The sequence below is a fragment of the Amblyraja radiata genome, chromosome 5 (genome assembly GCF_010909765.2).
Source record: "Amblyraja radiata isolate CabotCenter1 chromosome 5, sAmbRad1.1.pri, whole genome shotgun sequence".
In the NCBI taxonomy this organism is placed as follows: Eukaryota; Metazoa; Chordata; class Chondrichthyes; order Rajiformes; family Rajidae; genus Amblyraja; species Amblyraja radiata.
The window spans coordinates 50,372,291-50,390,119 of NC_045960.1; the positions used below are offsets into that span (position 1 = coordinate 50,372,291).

General features: G+C 43.0%; 1 protein-coding gene across 2 annotated transcripts in view; it reads right to left on the reverse strand.

Annotated features, from left to right (window-relative positions):
* Positions 1-15,372, reverse strand: part of tbc1d32 (TBC1 domain family member 32) — a 150,212-nt gene extending 134,840 nt beyond the window's left edge. For both annotated transcript variants that reach the window (XM_033021187.1, XM_033021186.1), the window contains exons 1-4: positions 15,060-15,372; positions 11,953-12,111; positions 9,494-9,652; positions 4,985-5,162 (exon numbers count right to left, since the gene is read on the reverse strand). In XM_033021187.1, coding sequence (XP_032877078.1) covers positions 4,985-5,162; positions 9,494-9,652; positions 11,953-12,107 — 492 coding nt within the window. In that variant the 5' untranslated portion in view covers positions 12,108-12,111; positions 15,060-15,372. The remainder of the gene's footprint in view (positions 1-4,984; positions 5,163-9,493; positions 9,653-11,952; positions 12,112-15,059) is intronic.
* Positions 15,373-17,829: the final 2,457 nt, after the last annotated feature.

Consider the following 17,829-nt stretch of genomic DNA (forward strand, 5'->3'; position numbering starts at 1 on the left):
TCCCTCCCCCACCCAAATTGCACTAGCTTCTCATTTTCCCCTACATACAGCTAACAATGGCCTGTTTGCTTTATCATCGTTACTTTTTTGCGCATCTTTTATTCACTGTCCTTTATCTCTCCACATCATCATCCATGTGTGTCACTTCCCTTACCCCTAACCAGTCTGAAGAAGCGTCTCGACCCAAAACGTCACCCATTCCTTCTCTCCAGAGATACAGTCTGTCCCGCTGAATCATTCCAGCTTTTTGTGTCTATCTTTGGTTTAAACTAGCATCTGCAGTTCCTTCCAACACACCCCTCACCCTCCTGTGCTCCAAGGAATAAAGTCCTACCTGTTCAACCACTCCCTTTAGCTTGAGCCCTCGAGTCTTGGCAACATCCTCGTAAATCTCCTCTGCACCCTTTCTAACTTGACAACATCTTTCCTATAACAGGGTGACTTAAATTAAATACAATACTCCAAATATAAGCTCCACAGTGTCTTGTGTAACTGAGCATGACCTCCCAACCTCTGTACTAAATATTCTGACCGAAGGCTAATGTGCCGAAAGCCTTGTTGACCACCCTATCTACCTTTGACTCCTCTTCAAGGAACTATGTACCTACACTTCTAGTTCCCTCTGCTCTACACACTTCCCAGAACCCCACCATTCACTGTGTAGCTCCTGCCCATGTTAGACTTCCCAATATGCAACACCTCATGTTTCTCTGTATTAAATTCCATCAACCATTCCTCAGCCCACCTGACCAACCGATCAAAATCCTACTGCAATTTTGAACAACCATCTTCTCTATCTACAATACCACCCACCTTTGTGTCATCTGCAAACTTGCAAATCATGTACGTACGTTCTCATCCAAATCATTGATATAGATGACAAACAGCAATGGGCCCAGCACAGAACCTTGAGTCACAGGCTTCCAGGCCGAAAAACAACCTTCCACCATCACACTCTGCTTCCTTCCATTATGCCAATTTCTATCCATTCAGCTATCTCTCCTTGGATCCCACGGGATCTAACCTCTACAGCTCTGCCCTCGTCAACCGTTTTGGTCACATCTTCACATCTGAAGATTTGTGTCTCAGATTTGTGAGACACGACCTCCCAGGTGCAAAACCATGTTGACTATCTCTAATCAGCCCCTGTCCATCTAAATGCATGTATATCTTATCCCATAGTATAGTCTCTAATAACTTTCCGACCACAGACGTTAGGCTCAATATTTATATACTTGCAATATTTTGTTCTTAATTACAACGACGACTCCTGAACAATGGACGTTTGCCAGTGAAGTGTCATCCAGAAAAGCCGTCATTTTGTGAGAAAGTTAATGAAATTGTCTTCAATTAGATTACCAGTGAAATTTAGCATCACTGTAATATGTAATACCATTTAACTTTTGCCAGCTACAACTTGGATCCTCCAGTTTATGTATCATTGGAATTTACTGCAATCTTGTGGAACATGACACCATTTTTACATCAATTACAGTAATAAGGTGTATAAAGCCTAATTAAGCCATAGAATCATGAGATGCATGGCTGGTTCTCATTCTGAATCCTCGGACTATTTTCTTGAGACTCCCAGATTTACTTAATCTTAACTACTTTTGTCACAAGCATCAGCAGCAACAATAGAAAGCAAAACAATTCTACTGATATGTTGGTTTTCAGAGAAACTTAGGACTGCTATCCACAGACACCAATGTTGTTAAACAATCCCTTATGGACAATATCATGCCTACATCTTGCACTCAGTTTCAACATTGAATAAAGCAGCAACATCTATTACAAAAAAAGAACATTTTTTGAGGCTGTAACTACGAGAATAGACAAGGGGGAGCCAGTGGATGTAGCGTACCTGGACTTTCAGAAAGCATTTGATAAGGTCCTACATAGGAGATTAGTGGGCAAAATTAGAGCACATGGTATTGGGGGTAGAGTGCTGACATGGATAGAAAATTGGTTGGCAGACAGGAAACAAAGAGTAGGGATTAACGGATCCCTTTCAGAATGGCAAGCAGTGACGAGTGGGGTACCGCAAGGCTCGGTGCTGGGACCGCAGCTATTTACAATATACATCAATGATCTAGATGAAGCGATTCAAAGTAACATTAGCAAATGCACAGATGACACAAAGCTGGGTGGCAGTGTGAACTGTAAAGAGGATGCTTTGAAAATGCAGGGTGACGGATAGGTTGGGTGAGTGGGCAGATGCATGGCAGGTGCAGTTTAATGTGGATAAATGTGAGGTTATCCACTTTGGTGGCAAAAACAGGAAGGCAGATTATTATTTAAATGGTGTCAAGTTGGGAAAAGAGGAAGTACAACGGGATCTGGGGGGTCCTTGTTCATCAGTCACTGAAAGTAAGCATGCAGGTACAGCAGGCAGTGAAGAAAGCGAATGGCATGTTGGCCTTCATAACAAGAGGAGTTGAGTATAGGAGCAAAGAGGTCCTCTGCAGTTGTACAGGGCCCAAGTGAGACCACACCTGGAATATTGTGTGCAGTTTTGGTCTCCAAATTTGATGAAGGACATTCTTGCTATTGAGGGAATGCAGCGTAGGTTCACAAGGTTAATTCCCGGGATGGCGAGACTATCATATGTTGATAGAATGGAGCGGCTGGGCTTGTATACTCTGGAATTTAGAAGGATGGGAGGGAATCTTATTGAAACATATAAGATTAATGGTTTGGACACGCTAGAGGCAGGAATCATGTTCCCGATGTTGGGGGAGCCCAGAACCAGGTGCCACAGTTTAAGAATAAGGGGTAAGCCATTTAGAACGGAGATGAGGAAAAGCTTTTTCAGAGAGTTGCGAGTCTGTGGAATTCTCTGCCTCAGAAGGTGGTGGAGGCCAGTTCTCTGGATGCTTTCAAGAGAGATAGATAGACCGTCAGGGGATATGGGGAGAAGTTAGGAACGGGGTACTGATTGTGGATGATCAACCATGATCACATTGAATGGCGGTGCTGGCTCAAAGGGTCAAATGGTCTACTCCTGCACCTATTGACTATTGTCTATTGTCTATAACTCAGCAGATCAGACAGCATTTGTGGAGAGAGATGGACAGATGGTGTTTTGGGTCGAGACCATTCCTCTAAATGAGGTAGCAGAGGGGAGATAACCAGCAGAAAAAGATGAGGGGAAGAGGTGGGGCAAAACCTTGCAAACAATAGATGGATCAAGTTGAAGAGGATCTGATGGGCAAACAAGTCAGGTGGTGGAAAGAAGGGTGGAGACATAGCATGAAAAATGGGGGACTGTGGCAGGGATGGGTGGAAAATGAAATGAAATGATGAAAGAATTGGAGAAGGAGGAAGGTGCCAAGGATCGGGCAGTGGAGAAAAAGGGGCAAACAGGGGTAATTACCTGAAATCGGCAAATATGAGATATTGTTATTTCTGTTTGCATGTGACAATGGAGACGGTTGAGGATAGTCAATATGGGGAGGGGAAGGGGAATTAAAATGGCTAGTAACCAGTTGCTGTCTCTATTATTTTCTATGTTTATTCTGACACACAATGGAGAGCATTCAGCTCATTGAGTCCTTGCGGACTCCCAAATGAACAATCCCATTTCCCCTCTCATCTCTGTAATACTCGGACCTATCCTCTCCCTCATGCTCACCAATTTCCCTTTGATTATTTCACAGGAGACCAAACTTCACCTAAGGTCAGGGCTGAACCCATGTTGCTGTCACTATTAGAAGGCATCAGCAGCACTAGCCCCCGTGGCACTGTGCAGCCCAAGGAATGTGGCCTTGGAAATTAAGAATGATCAGAAAAAATTGTGAATGGATGTCTGGGAAATCATCGTTTCTTCCACACCAATGCCACATTGGACAGAATTTTTAGCATTGAAAAGTCCTGTCTTCTAAAGCTCCTACTTTAAACAGACTCAAAATTTAAGAATATCCAAGGTTAACAACTGCATTTCTTAAACAATGAACTCTATGGTCCAATGCTATATAGTCAGCAGATTCAACCTCAAACCCATTTCATTTTGCCTAGGCCTACATGATCTCCAAGTTGCTAAACATTTTAAATCCCCCTCCCATTCTCATACTGACCATTCTGTCCTGGGCCTCCAGCACTGTCAGAGTGAAGCTTAACCAAATTGCATGAACAGCACCTCATGTTTCATTTGGGCAACTTACAACCCAGCGATGTGAATATTGATTTCTCTAACTTCAAGTAACCCTTGCTTTCCCTCTCTCTCGTCCTTCCTCCATCCTAGTTCTCCGACTAGTTCTACTGTCCTCCTGATTAAATATTACTGATTGTATGCTGTGTTATCACCTTCCCCTCAGCTAACAATGAACCATTCTACATTTCCTTATCAACATCTGCTATGATCTGTTGTCTTCACACCTTACCCTTCCGCATATCTCTAGTTTAGTTTAGTTTAGAGATACAGCATGGAAACAGGCCCTTCGGCCCACGGAGTTTGCACCGATCAGTGATCCACACACATTAACACTATACTAGGGATATTTTATTACATTTATACCAAGCCAATTAACCTACAAACCTGTACATCTTTGGAATGTGGGAGGAAGTTCTCTGAGAAAACTCATGCAGTCATTGGGAGAATGTACAAACTCCATACAGACAAGCACCCATAGCCAGGATCAAACCCGGGTCTCTGGCACTGTAAGAGCTGTAAAGCAGCAACTCTACCACTGCGCCACTGTGCCACCCTCTCTCTCGCCGTTTAGTTTTCCTCTTCCCTGACTAATTAGTGGTAACTGCTATTGCATCGCTGTTGTTCACAAATGCTAAGCCATGGTTGCTAAATTACCTCTTTCTGATCATCAGTCTGAAGCAGGGTCTCAATCCGAAACGTCCCATTCCTTCTCTCCAGAGATGCTGCCTGTTCCGCTGAGTTACTCCAGCATTTTGTTTCTATCTTCGTTACTAAATTATCATTCAGCAATAATACTCATAAGAAAAGTAGAACAATTATCAAGTTATTTACCTGATTGAATAATGATCCACTGTCTGAGCAATTTTCCATGCAGTAATCAGTATGTTGCTCATGCTGTTTTTTCCTGTGTAGTTCTTCTTTCTTCAATTGATCTTCTTCAAATTTATTAATTAGGGACTCAACGACTATCATCATACTATTTTTCATTGATCGCATCATATCCTTGTATCTGAAACGAGCCATAACAACTTAACAATTAACCAAGGAATTATCTTGTATATATTAAACTCTTCCATCATGTTGTGAGTAATTTTATGAAGCATAATTTCAATCATAAGGAAGTATAATAGGGTACTTGGAAAATAATAGTAGAATGTGGCTGGTCAACATGGATTTCCTAAAAGGAAATATTTGACTAATCTAACATCTTACTGATGTAGCAAAATAAGTAAGTGAACCAGTTGATGTGGTGTATTTACGTTTTTAGGAGATCTTCAATAAGATACCACCCAAGAGATAATTAATCAAAATTGGAATGCACTCTACTCGGTGTAGGTTCTTCTTAGGCCCCTTGGCTGTCCATGGACTGTCTCCAGGGCGCTATTCCATATATGGAGGACGCCTGTGCGTGACTTTGTTTAACGTGGGGAGACAGGTGCACAGACAGTCACCCCACGGTCCTTGACTGATCTGGGTCAGGATCCAGTGGCATGGAGTCCAAGACGACCGGAGACCCTTTTCTGCTGCAGCCTTCATCCGCCTTCCCAGCCGTTGTGACGCTCCACTAAGGCCAGCCATCGTCCTCCGCCTGTTCCACCGTTGAGGTCTTGGTTGGATTGATCTTTGTCAGAGACCTCCCCCTCGACCTTACCCCCTCGATGGGTGGCCCTACCAGGAGCATAGCTCCAGACAGCATCGTTCTCAGGATCTCAGGTCCACACAGGCTTCTCCACCACGACAAGGTGACAATCCACGGAGAAGCGGTGTAGGTGGAAGATATGGTAATACGCTGAGGTGAACTGAGGATTGGTTAAAGGCAGAAAACAGAGAACGGGGTCATTTTCAGATTGACAGGCTGTGGCTAGTGCCACAGAGATTGGTGGCCATTTGTTCAAAAACTACATTAATATTTTGGATAGGGAATCAAGTATAATTTGTCCATGCTTCGTGAAAATGTACAAAGTTACACAGAGGAGCTTCGAAAAAATAGAGACAGCTTAAAAGAATGGACAAGAACATGACAGATGGAGTACACTGGGGGAAAATACAAAGTCACCATCTTTGGTAGAAAAATTAAAAGGCTATTTTTTTTTTAAGTGAGATTGAAAGGTGGGGTTCAGTGAAACTTGGTTATCCTTATACACATCCACTTAACATGAAAGTACAGCAAGCCAATAACGAAAATGAATGCTACCCATAACTGCAAGATGAGAGACACTTTACTTCAATTATCCATGGTCCTGCTGAAACCGCCATCTGGGATATTGTGTACAGGTCTATTATTCCTACATGAAGAAGAATGCACTTACAATATAGGGAGCGCAGCAAAAGTTCACCAGATTCATTCCTGGGACGGGGAAGTTATTACATGAGGAGTATTTAAGAAAACTGGGCCTAAACATCCTTCAGTTTGGAAGAATGAAAATTGATCTCATTGAAGCATATAATATTCTTCTGATGGTTTACAAAATTCATACATACGTGATGCCTCCTGTGTTTAGAACCAGGATTAACAATCTCAAGTTATTCAGGCTAAAGATTCAGGCTAAAAAGTATCTTCATATAGAGAGTTGCACATTTTTTTTAATTGTCCAAGCATGAGGGCTGTTGAAGCAGTCATTGAGACAGGTTCAAGGACGTCCAGGTATATGGGCCAAAGTGATGCTTGTTGCAGCTCAGAAGGGGGTCATTCAGTTGTTGATGTCTTTGCTGACTCCCAGGAGAGCAAATCCAATCAATCCCAATATTTCTCTGAAGCCCTGAACGTATTCGTTCTCGCATGAACATCAACTTCCCTTGTTCTTTTTCTGTCTTCTGACACGAAAGGGCAAATTACAGCAGCTAATTAACCATCACATTTTTTGGATCCAGTGTACCTAGCAGAACCCCACTATGTCTTGATGTTCTGACTGGTGTCTTTGAAGATGAGTATCCTTTTCTTGTTATGGCTGAACAACTCCAAAAGCCTGCTCATGGCGAGCACTTTTAGACATGTTGCCAGGTTTCTTATTCCTCCGTCTGGAGAAGGGTCTCAACCCGAAACGTCACCCATTCCTTCTCTCCAGAGATGCTGCCTGTCCCGCTGAGTTACTCCAGCATATTGTGTCTATCTTTCTTATTCCTCCAGTGATTTTGGTGCATAAGCTCTAATAGATCCTCATTAGTGAACTTTTCATCATTACATATTGCTGGTTGTAAGCCTTAAACAGATCAATAGCAGAGTGGTCTACAGGTTATAACAATGACATGGTATTAGCAGACAAATGCACTACCCCAGATATCATCAACCATGTCCTTGATGTTAACTGGATGTCGGGGGAATTGGTAATAATAAGCAAGTCTCTGTCGTCCATGATATTTTTTCGACATGCAATGTTTGTTAAATAGAGCAGAGAAACAGCATGATATAATCACAAAATAGCATATCATCATTTAGTATTTTTTGTTCAATCAGTACACCAAAGCAAAACTAACGTTTCAATATCCCTTTAGGGTCCTAAAGTTTGCTGAGTGGCTGATCAAGCAAATCTGCCCTTAGAAAAGCCTCCAGGAAAAAGTCAATCCTTGGCTGTCTTGAAATGGCTATCCTCTTCCAAAGGTGTCCTGTCTAATCCACACTAAACCATTCTTTTGGAGTGTAGCCGTGTTCCTCAATGATTCATTTTAAAGGTCATGGAAATGTTCTTCCTCCAAGGAATTTGCAGTTCTATGTCCCTTATTAGAAGACTATTATGTACAGAAAATAGCTGAAAAACCCAGCAGGTCAAGCACCATATATAGAAAAAGAAAAAGTCAATGGTGCAGAACTGAATCAGCATTGACAGCTCACTAAAGAGGTTACTCAATGATATTTGACCGATCCAGAATGATACAATCTATAAATTTATAATAATAATTTAGTCGTACAACACAGACACACTTTGAGCCCCCACCGCCAACATCCACATTGGCCATTACACCATTCTACACTAATCCTATTTACCTCATTAAGTCCATAGCCTTCCAGGCCTTGACAATTCAAGTGCTTGTATGTATGCTTCTAACATGTTGTGAAAGTATCTACCTCCACCACCTCATCAGGGAGTGCATTCCAACCATTCTATGTAAAACAAATACTTCTATCTTAGTAATATTTCTTAGTAAATACTTCTACCGCTCCACCATCGAGAGTGTGCTGGCATATTGTATCACGGTGTGGTATGCTGGATGCTCAGCAGCAGACAGGAGAGCCCTGCAGAGAGTGATTAAAACTGCCCAGAAAATCATCGGCTGCCCTCTGCCTTCCCTGGAAGACATCTCCAACTCTCGGTGCCTCTGTAGAGCCAAGAAAATAATCAAAGACCCCTCCCATCCTGGACAGTTCATGTTCAACCTCCTGCCCTCTGGTAGGCAGTACAGGTGTGTCAACATCCAAACAGACTCAAGAACAGTTTATTTCCCTGGGCCATTAGAACTCTAAATTCCTCAAATATCCACACAACATGAGAATGCTGTCACCCCTTCCACTATAAAACAGACCACTCAGCTAATATTTCTTCTTTTTTTTAAACTCTTTTAAAGTATTTATTAAATTTTAAAGTGTAATATTCTCCCAGTGCAATATTCTACCTAGTTGTGATAATTATAATTTATCTACTATTTTAAGCAGTTAAATAATGTATTGAATGTATTGGATGTGTTTTTGTCTTGTTTGGACGTTTTGGTTGCACTGATCAGTAGCTCTCCTAATTTTGTTGTATTTCCACGTACAATGACAATAAAGGCTTATTATTATTATTATTATTATTACTCTCTAAATGTCATACCTCTCTCCTTAAAACTATGTCCTCATCTTAGATGCCCCTGTCACGAGATCTACATCAACTTTCATTTCCACTGTGAGGCAACACTTCAGGTTTAAATAAGTCTATGCACGTCAAATATCTATGATCTTTTAAAGCACGTAACAAATTTCTGAGGTCATTGAGGATCTTTCTGGGAGAAAATAGAAAGGAAATTCTGAAGCAAAAGGCATATAATTTACTCATTGGATTCTTGAATATTTCTTGTAACTTTACCATCTACCTTATCTATTGCCCTCATATTATTGTACTCTATCAGTTCACCCCTCAGCTTTCTCCAGTCCAGGGAAAACAAACCCAGCCTAATCAACCTCTCCTTACAAGTTGAGATTTACAGCAACCTTAATTTCCACTGTGAGGCAAAGCTTCAGGATGTAAATAAGACGATGCACGTCAAATATCTATGATCTTTTAAATCACTTAAAATTGTTGTGCTCATTGAGGGTCTTTCTGGGAGAAAATAGAAAGGAAATTCTAAAGCAAAATGAATATAACTTACTCTTTCGATTCTCGAATGTTTCTGGTAACTTGTTGAACTAGTGTATCTTGACCAGAAACTAAAGTTCGACCTTCTCCAGTACATTTCTCAGTCTCCTTCTCAATCACGGAGCCCAGTATGTCATCAATATGGTTCCGTAGGTACTTCACCAACTCATAACTTAAATCACAGAAATTTGATATAGAGAAATTAATACCCTTATCACATAAATGTAAAAGGTTCCTCTAATCAATTTGTTATTTTATTATTGTGTACCAATTTTAATGGAAATTGAATAAAACAAATCATGCTTATAAAGCATTCTACATACTGTAATTCTGCTCATTCAAATCAAAGAAGTTAATTATGCTTTCCATACATGTATTACAATCTATATTATTTCCGCCCAACTGTTAATACTGGTGAAAAAGATATTGCAGTCAATGTCATCAAGTGATAAAGGTTTCTCTAAATATACCTTCAGTCCTATTGAACTACTGAAAAAAATATGCAAAGTATTATAATGCCTATTTTTGCACAGAATTCAAATAGGTGGTTTAAAATATTATTGATCCAAATTGTATTAAAGCCCAGATGTTACTTAGTCAACAGGTTCAAAATAAATGTAGAATAATTTGTTTCAGTACTTAATTCCAAGGAAAAGATAGTGACAACAAACTAGTATTTTCTCTGTGACATCTCTATATAACTAAAAGTCTTCGTCTTGCTTGTGCCCACGATGTGTCGATCTGCTTCTCCTATCTTCTTCCAAACGCTAGGCCACAGCCTTCCCATTTTCACGTATCCTACTCATATTTTTCCCGTCGTGGCGATAAACATCTTCCCGTCGCATTCCCACCTATATTTCCAAAGTTATTAATCCTTTAAATTTAAAAAAGAGCACAAAAAACTCACCCATTTTGGAAAAAAACCCGAGTGACGTCACAATGCACTCGCAAGGCAGGACGGGACACTCCGGGAGGGAGGGGCACTCCAGCGTTCGTGGTGAATGAGGACTGATGACGGCTGCTAGCGCCCGACGCCCGGTACCTGGTGGGGATGGTGGTGCTGCACGCCGTGCCCGGGAACTGGGCTGGAGTCGAGCCTGGTGCTGGAGTGAGGGCCATGCCCGGAGCTTGGGATGGGGCTGTGACCAGGGCCGAGAAAGAAGCCGCTGCTGGAACCAAGGACGAGCCTGGGTCTGGGGTCAGGGACGAGCCCAGAGATGAAGTCGGGGCCTGGACTGGAGCCCAGGCGGCGGCCGAGTTGATGGCTGCAGTCTACAGCCAGGGCCAGGCTGAGTACGTGAACCAGGCAGAGTTACAGGCCCTGGCGCTGCTCTATGACCTGGGTAGGTCCTGGGGCAGGGAATGGGAGTGAGGGGAGGAGGATGAGGGAAATGAGGAGGCGGGAGATGGGATGGGGAGTGGGGTGATAGAGGGAGATGGGGGGAGTTTGAAGGAGGGAGATGGGGAGGGGTGGAAAAGGAGATGCCTCCTTCCTACCTACCCTCACTACCACCCTCTCTACCCCCTTCCCTCCCTCTCTACCCTCCCTCCCCCCCTAATCCCCTCCCTCTAACACCCTCTCTCTCTACCCCGTCCGCCCCTTTACCTCTCTACCCCCCTCCCCTCCCTCTACCCTCCCTCTTTACTCCCCTCCCTCCCTCTCTATCCCCTCCCCCCTTCCTCTCTACCCCCCTCCCTTCCTCTCTACCCCCCTCCCTCCCTCTCTACCCTCCCTCTCTGCCCCCCCTCCCTCTCTAGGGATTGAAGAGCGAGGGTGAAGAGGAGGAGGAGGGAGTGCTGGGGGATGAGGAGAAATGAGCCGCGCCTGTGCAGTTGGGGGCTATGCGTGAGTGGTCCAATATTGCGTTGGGGGGACAGGTGAGTGGTGGAATATTACGTTGGGGGAGCAGACCTGGCGGGTCTGCACTTGGTCTAGCGGAACATTAAAAACCAAGGACATTCCAAGTAGAAATGAAGTTGAAACAACGAAACTGCATCCAAGCATTTTAAGGTGATTTAATCCACTAACTTTGGTTTTCCCCATACTAAATGCAACACTTCCAATTTATTTCAGTAACATTTCACGTCCCGCCCAATTCATATCCATGTCTTTGGAGAATAATGCAAAATTTGCATGCAAGAGCGTGGAAATCAAAACTTATTTTGGACTTTTCATATGAGAATCCTCTCATCAAAACGCACAATGAGGCAAGTTAGAGAAATAAATGTATCCATGCCATCATCCAGTTCTCAAATGATGAATGAAAAATGACAGTATGAAGAATTAATAGACATAAAACAATCTGGAAATTTTTAATTATATAAATACTTCTATCCACTGCTCGTGTGCTTCTATAATCAAGGATAAATGTGAATTGCAACAACAATCCAAAATTAGGCACCCATGTTTGAGCTTCAACTAGTTCATTCTTCTTAATATTCAAATCAACATGTTGTCATTTCTTAACATACTTGTGAAAATTTTCATCTGTTTCTTCCAAATGCAGCAAAATCTCTTCCACACATTCAAGTGAAGGTGCACCTACAATTCTCTCCTTAATACTCTTCAATAGTTGTCTAACTAAAGATTGAAGGCTTGACTCATCCTCACTGGAAAGATGGGACATCTTGCTGTAAATAATAATGAAAACAATTAAAATTGCTTGTGGTATGATTTAATAATGATTTGCCTCATTACAAGGATTTTATTGTCTGCCTTCTTGATACATGTCTGACTCACTAAGCTCTCAACCCATCTGGTAACTACTTTTCACCTTGCACCTCACCCAAGATGTTGTTTCCTCTTTGCCCTATCCCGTATCTACTTTAAATGATTGCTGATGCTGTTAATTTCATTTCATTGTCCCACTTAGGCATGGTTTTTCAGTGGCAATTCTTTTGCATTAACATCACAAGGCCAGTCATTCACTTATGCCCTCATATATTGGTGAATTCCACTTAATTTCCAAAGATTAGAAATATATGTAGCATACATAAACAAAAGCCTTCTTGCTGAGGCGTTGTTGCAGCGTGGGCTAGCAGCTATGGGTCTCTTGCTTTACTGTTCAATATACCCTTTGACATTTCTCCAATATGTACGCTCTGGCTGGAGGTGGCCGGCTTGTAGAGGACCAAGCCCGGCCCCTGCTCATACCCTGAGGATCGGAAAACTGGAGAGGAGAACAGAGAGGACCAGCGAACACAAGACAAAGGGCCGGTAAGAGAGTGAACCAGCGTCTTACCTTCCGCGCTCTCAAGGGATGACGGTTCACTGGATGATCTGGACAAAGGCTTAGGCTGGAGGCCTGAGGTTTATCTGGATCAGGTTCTGCTCCAGAAGACCAGGCGCATTGACCAGACAATAAAAATAAAGCCCAAACCTCGCAACTCCTAAATGCAGTTTCAGTGGACTGTTCATATTTTCTTTGTATTGTTGGGGATTTCGTTTGGGTATAGCAACAGTTTACTGAACTGAATGCAAAAAAAGAATTTCACTGTACATATATATACATGATGATAAAGAACCATTGGTTGGATGAGCGGTGATCCTTTAGAAGTGTATCAAATCATGAGGGGAATATATAGGGTGAATGCCCAGAATCTTTTACCCAAATTAGGGGAATCAATAACCAGAGGACATAGGTTTAAGTGTGAGTGGGGAAAGGTTTAATAAGAACCTGAGGGGCAACTATTTTCATTCAGTAAGGTGTTTATGGAATGAGCTGTCAGAGGAGGCAATTAAGGCAGGTACAATGACAATATTTAAATTACAGTTGGACAGCTACATGAATAGGAAAGGTTTAGAGGGTTATGGGCCAAATGGTTAGATGGGTCCCCGGTTTCTGTTTCGTTTGACTCTATGCCTCTAATGTGGGAACAAAGCCATGGGATTGATGCCAATTAATTTAGATTCAGGAAAGAACAGTAGGACTCTAATATTGTACCATTCCTAGTGATAAATTAAAGATAAGTTGGCAGAAAATAAACTTTACTCCCCCCTTATGTAATATGTAGTAGGAGGCTATGTTAAAGTTAAAGTGCAAACCCATATATAATTGAGTCATGGTCTCAGAATAAAGAGAAAGGTCAACGATACTCAAAAGTCGCTCTCCTCTGACTCTCAGTCTGAAGAAGTATCTCAACCTGAAACGTCATCCATTCCTTCTCTCCAGAGATGCTGCCTGTCCTGCTGTGTTACTCCCACATTTTGTGTCCATATCAAAAGTTTGTTTGTTTGTTTAATTCCTACCTTTGAAAATACTTTCACCACAATCATGGACAAAGATAACAAAACCCAAACAGTCCACAAAGTAAACAGAAATATGTTTTGACACTACAAGGTAAATCTTAATGTTCAAAGTTACAACAATCTGGGTAGTTTTGGTGAAGATCAACAAAATGTAATCAACATCGCTGCTACTAAATCATATCAGACTACACGGGCAACGTGTGCAATCCTGTATTTTAAAAGCATGCAGCAAGTAGAAAGTCATCTCTGTTGACATTTTACTGAGTCTCTTATGCATTCTTCCATAATTCAATTGTATTAAAGTTAAAAGTTGCTACAATACATACAATGCTTTATGATTTGATAAGATAGAACTTTATTTATCCCAGGAAGGAAATTGGTCTGCCAACAGTCATAAAACACAACCAGATACATGAAACATGAAATTAAAGTGACGTGGAAAGTCCAGAATGTGCAAAGATTTGAGGGGAGAGGAGGGGAGTTAGTCAATCTACCCCATGACAAAAGGGGGAGGAGTTGTATGTACAGTTTGATAACCACAGGAAAAAAGATTCTCCTGAGGCGTTCTGTGCTGAATCTTGGTGGAACCAGTCTGTTGCTGGAGATGCTCCTCAGGTGAGCTGTATTGTCCAAGATGCTTCACAGTTTGAAGAGCATCCTCAATGTAATATATTGCATATGCAACAACGAGGTCGAAATATAAAGTATCAATGGTTCTTGGTTCTTCTTGGTCCTCCAAAATATTCCAAATGGAACTTAAACTGGAGGTGAATTTAAAGAACAAACTCATCTAGGCAATCATTCTGGAAATCTTTGAAGTCCCTCAAGTTCTTTCTTTGGTGGGGCATATGTGAAGAACACAATAGAGTGTTATCACCTAAAAATGGAGAATGAGTAAATGGGTTTGCAATTATTCTTGAAACTATTTCCAATTGAAGTCTAATAAAGTAAGTTGAGGCCACCCTGCTCACAGGACAAATACAACCTATGCCACAGTGCACTGCAAACAATACTTCAGGAGAGTCCACAGTTTCACCTGGCATTTCAAGCTAACAAAAATGCCAAGCAATAGATAACAAAGTCTAAGCAAACACGCATAGACCATGGACAAAACGTCTCTTTAGCTTGCAAGGTACAATGGTTTCTTTATTGTCATGTGTACTAGGTACAGTGAAATACATTTTTTTGCAAACAGTTCAGCAAGAATTCCCCAGTATGACATCCATCCACTTCGCCAGTGGGCTCACATGAACACCCAGGCTACAGCGAGCAGCGGGCAGGCGAGATGCAGCGAGTCACCTGCAGTGTCAGTTGCAGTCAGACTCCCTACCTGGAGCACGTCCCCTGCTCTTCCCCCGGGCCCAGCAACGGTAACCATGGAAACACCTTCCGACGCTCAGCTTGTCGCTCAAGTTTTACAGCTAACCCATGCCGACGATTGAGGCCAATTATAACAACTGTTTAAAGAGACCATGGGGTTTTCCTTCGCGCTGCCGTTCGTTGTTGTTGTGGTGATAGCGTCTGCTCGCCGTCCCCAGTGAGAGCGACCCGCAGCCGAACTCGAGTGAGAATGAGCCGCGCCGCAGCGGGGCAAGATGGCGGCGACGGCAGCGGAGGAGGAGGAGTAGGAGTAGTGGGAGGAGCGGGCCGGGCCGGGCGGCTGTCTCTGCTCGTGCGCGGGGCGGGGACGTGGTCAGCCCGCCTGGGGCCACACCTCCAGCACTTTCATGAAACCTTGTTTAACAAGGCACTGCAGATGTTGGAAAATCGAAGGTAGACAAAAATGTCGGAGAAACTCAGCGGGTGAGGCAGCATCTATGGAGCGAAGGAAATGGGCCTTTTCGAATAGCGAAGGAAAAATGTAATAGGCCATGAAACCTGTTGCATTTACGTAGCGCCTGGGGCCCCACCTCATGCAACTTCATAAAATCATAGGATCTTTGATCAAAGGTACACAAAAATGCTGGAGAAACTCAGCGGGTGCAGCAGCATCTATGGAGCGAAGGAAATAGGCGACGTTTCGGGCCGAAACCCTTCTTCATCTATGTACATTTGTGTGGAGCGACTCAGCGGGGCAGGCAGCCTCTCTGGCTAGAAGGAATGTCTGAAGAAGGGTATGCAAGCATTTTTTTTAGGAAAGATAATATAATTATATTGCTTACTAGACTAAGTGGGACCCGTTGGGTCCCAGCATCACACAGGAGGGCTGGTCATCCAACGCAATATTCCACCTCTCCACCAATTCTAATATTGGTGGCCAGTTGGGGGGGGGGGGCTTTCTGGATCACTAGTATGGGTGTTGTGGGCTGAAGGGACTGGTTTCCAGAGGGCTAGTATGCAAATTGTGCGCCAAATGGATTCTTGGGCTGGCGTCTCAGTCAATCAAGCCTGTTGCGCTGGCAACTCACTCACTCACAGCTGGTGGGCTGGTAGTTGACTCACGGCTAATCCTTGAAATTCTATTTCAAGCAGGGTATAAGGCCACCAAATTCAAGTGCAGTTTCTTACCATTTCTAGCAGGGTGCAAGGCCACCAAATTCAAGTGCAGTTTCATACCATTTGAAGTAGGGTGCAAAGCCACTAAAGACAGCGAGTCGTGACCTCTCCCTCCTCCATCTTGCAAAGACTGAGCCACACCCACATTTCCGGGTTTTATAACACCTCCCCCCCCCACCCCACCAGAAAAGGTGTGGCTTTCATGGAGTGATTGACAGGAGAGAGATTCTCAACATTTAAATAAAAACTAATAACACTTTTATTTTTCATTGATGGGAAGAATTCTCTGCACCTGCTCAGCGGAGGGGGGACTGAGTAAGATGGCCAAAAATCACAGCCGTAAGTGGTAGCGTTTTATCTAAAATCAATATACAGTGCAAACAGGAAGTAAGTGCATTTACAGTAGTGCCTTTCAACTTCAAGCCAATGCACCCACGCCACCATTTGCAGTAAGTAGTGCCTTTCAACTTCATGCCACCATTAGCAGTAAGAGGTGCATTTCAACTTCAAGTCAAAGCTCCCAAGCCATCATTTGCAGTAAGTAGTGCCTTTCAACTTCAAGCCAAAGCAACCAAGCCACCATTTGCAGTAAGTAGTGCCTTTCAACTCCATGCCACCATTTGCAGTGCCTTTCAACTTAATGCCAAAGCACCCAAGCTACAATTTGCAGTAAGTAGTGCCTTTCAACTTAATGCCAAAGCACCCAAGCCATCATTTGCAGTAATAGTGCCTTTCAACCTCATGCCACCATTTGCAGTAAGTGGTGTCTTTCAACTTCAAGCCAAAGCTCCCAAGCCACACCCAAGCCATCATTTGCAGTAAGTGGCGTCTTTCAACTCCAAGCCACACCAAGCCATCATTTGCAGTAAGTGGTGTCTTTCAACTTCAAGCCACACCCAAGCCACCATTTGCAGTAAGTAGTGCCTTTCAACTTCAAGCCAAAGCAACCAAGCCACCATTTGCAGTAATAGTACCTTTCAACTTCAAGCCAAAGCAACCAAGCCACCATTTGCAGTAATAGTGCCTTTCAAGTTCAAACCAAAGCTCCCAAGCCACCATTTGCAGTAAGTAGTGCTTTTAACTTCAAGCCAAAGCACCCAAGCCACCATTTGCAGTAAGTAGTGCCTTTCAACTTCATGCCACCATTTGCAGTAAGTAGTGCCTTTCAACTTCAAGCCAAAGCAACCAAGCCACCATTTGCAGTAATAGTGCCTTTCAACTTCAAGCCAATGCACCCACGCCCCCCATTTGCAGTAAGTAGTGCCTTTCAACTTCAAGCCACACCAAGCCACCATTTGCAGTAAGTAGTGCCTTTCAACTTCATGCCACCATTTGTAGTAAGTGGTGTCTTTCAACTTCAAGCCACACCCAAGCCACCATTTGCAGTAAGTAGTGCCTTTCAACTTCAAGCCAAAGCAACCAAGCCACAATTTGCAGTAAGTAGTGCCTTTCAACTTCAAGCCAAAGCAACCAAGCCACCATTTGCAGTAATAGTGCCTTTCAACTTCAAGCGAAAGCTCCCAAGCCACCATTTGCAGTAAGTAGTGCCTTTCAACTTCATGCCACCATTTGCAGTAAGTAGTGCCTTTCAATTTCAAGACACA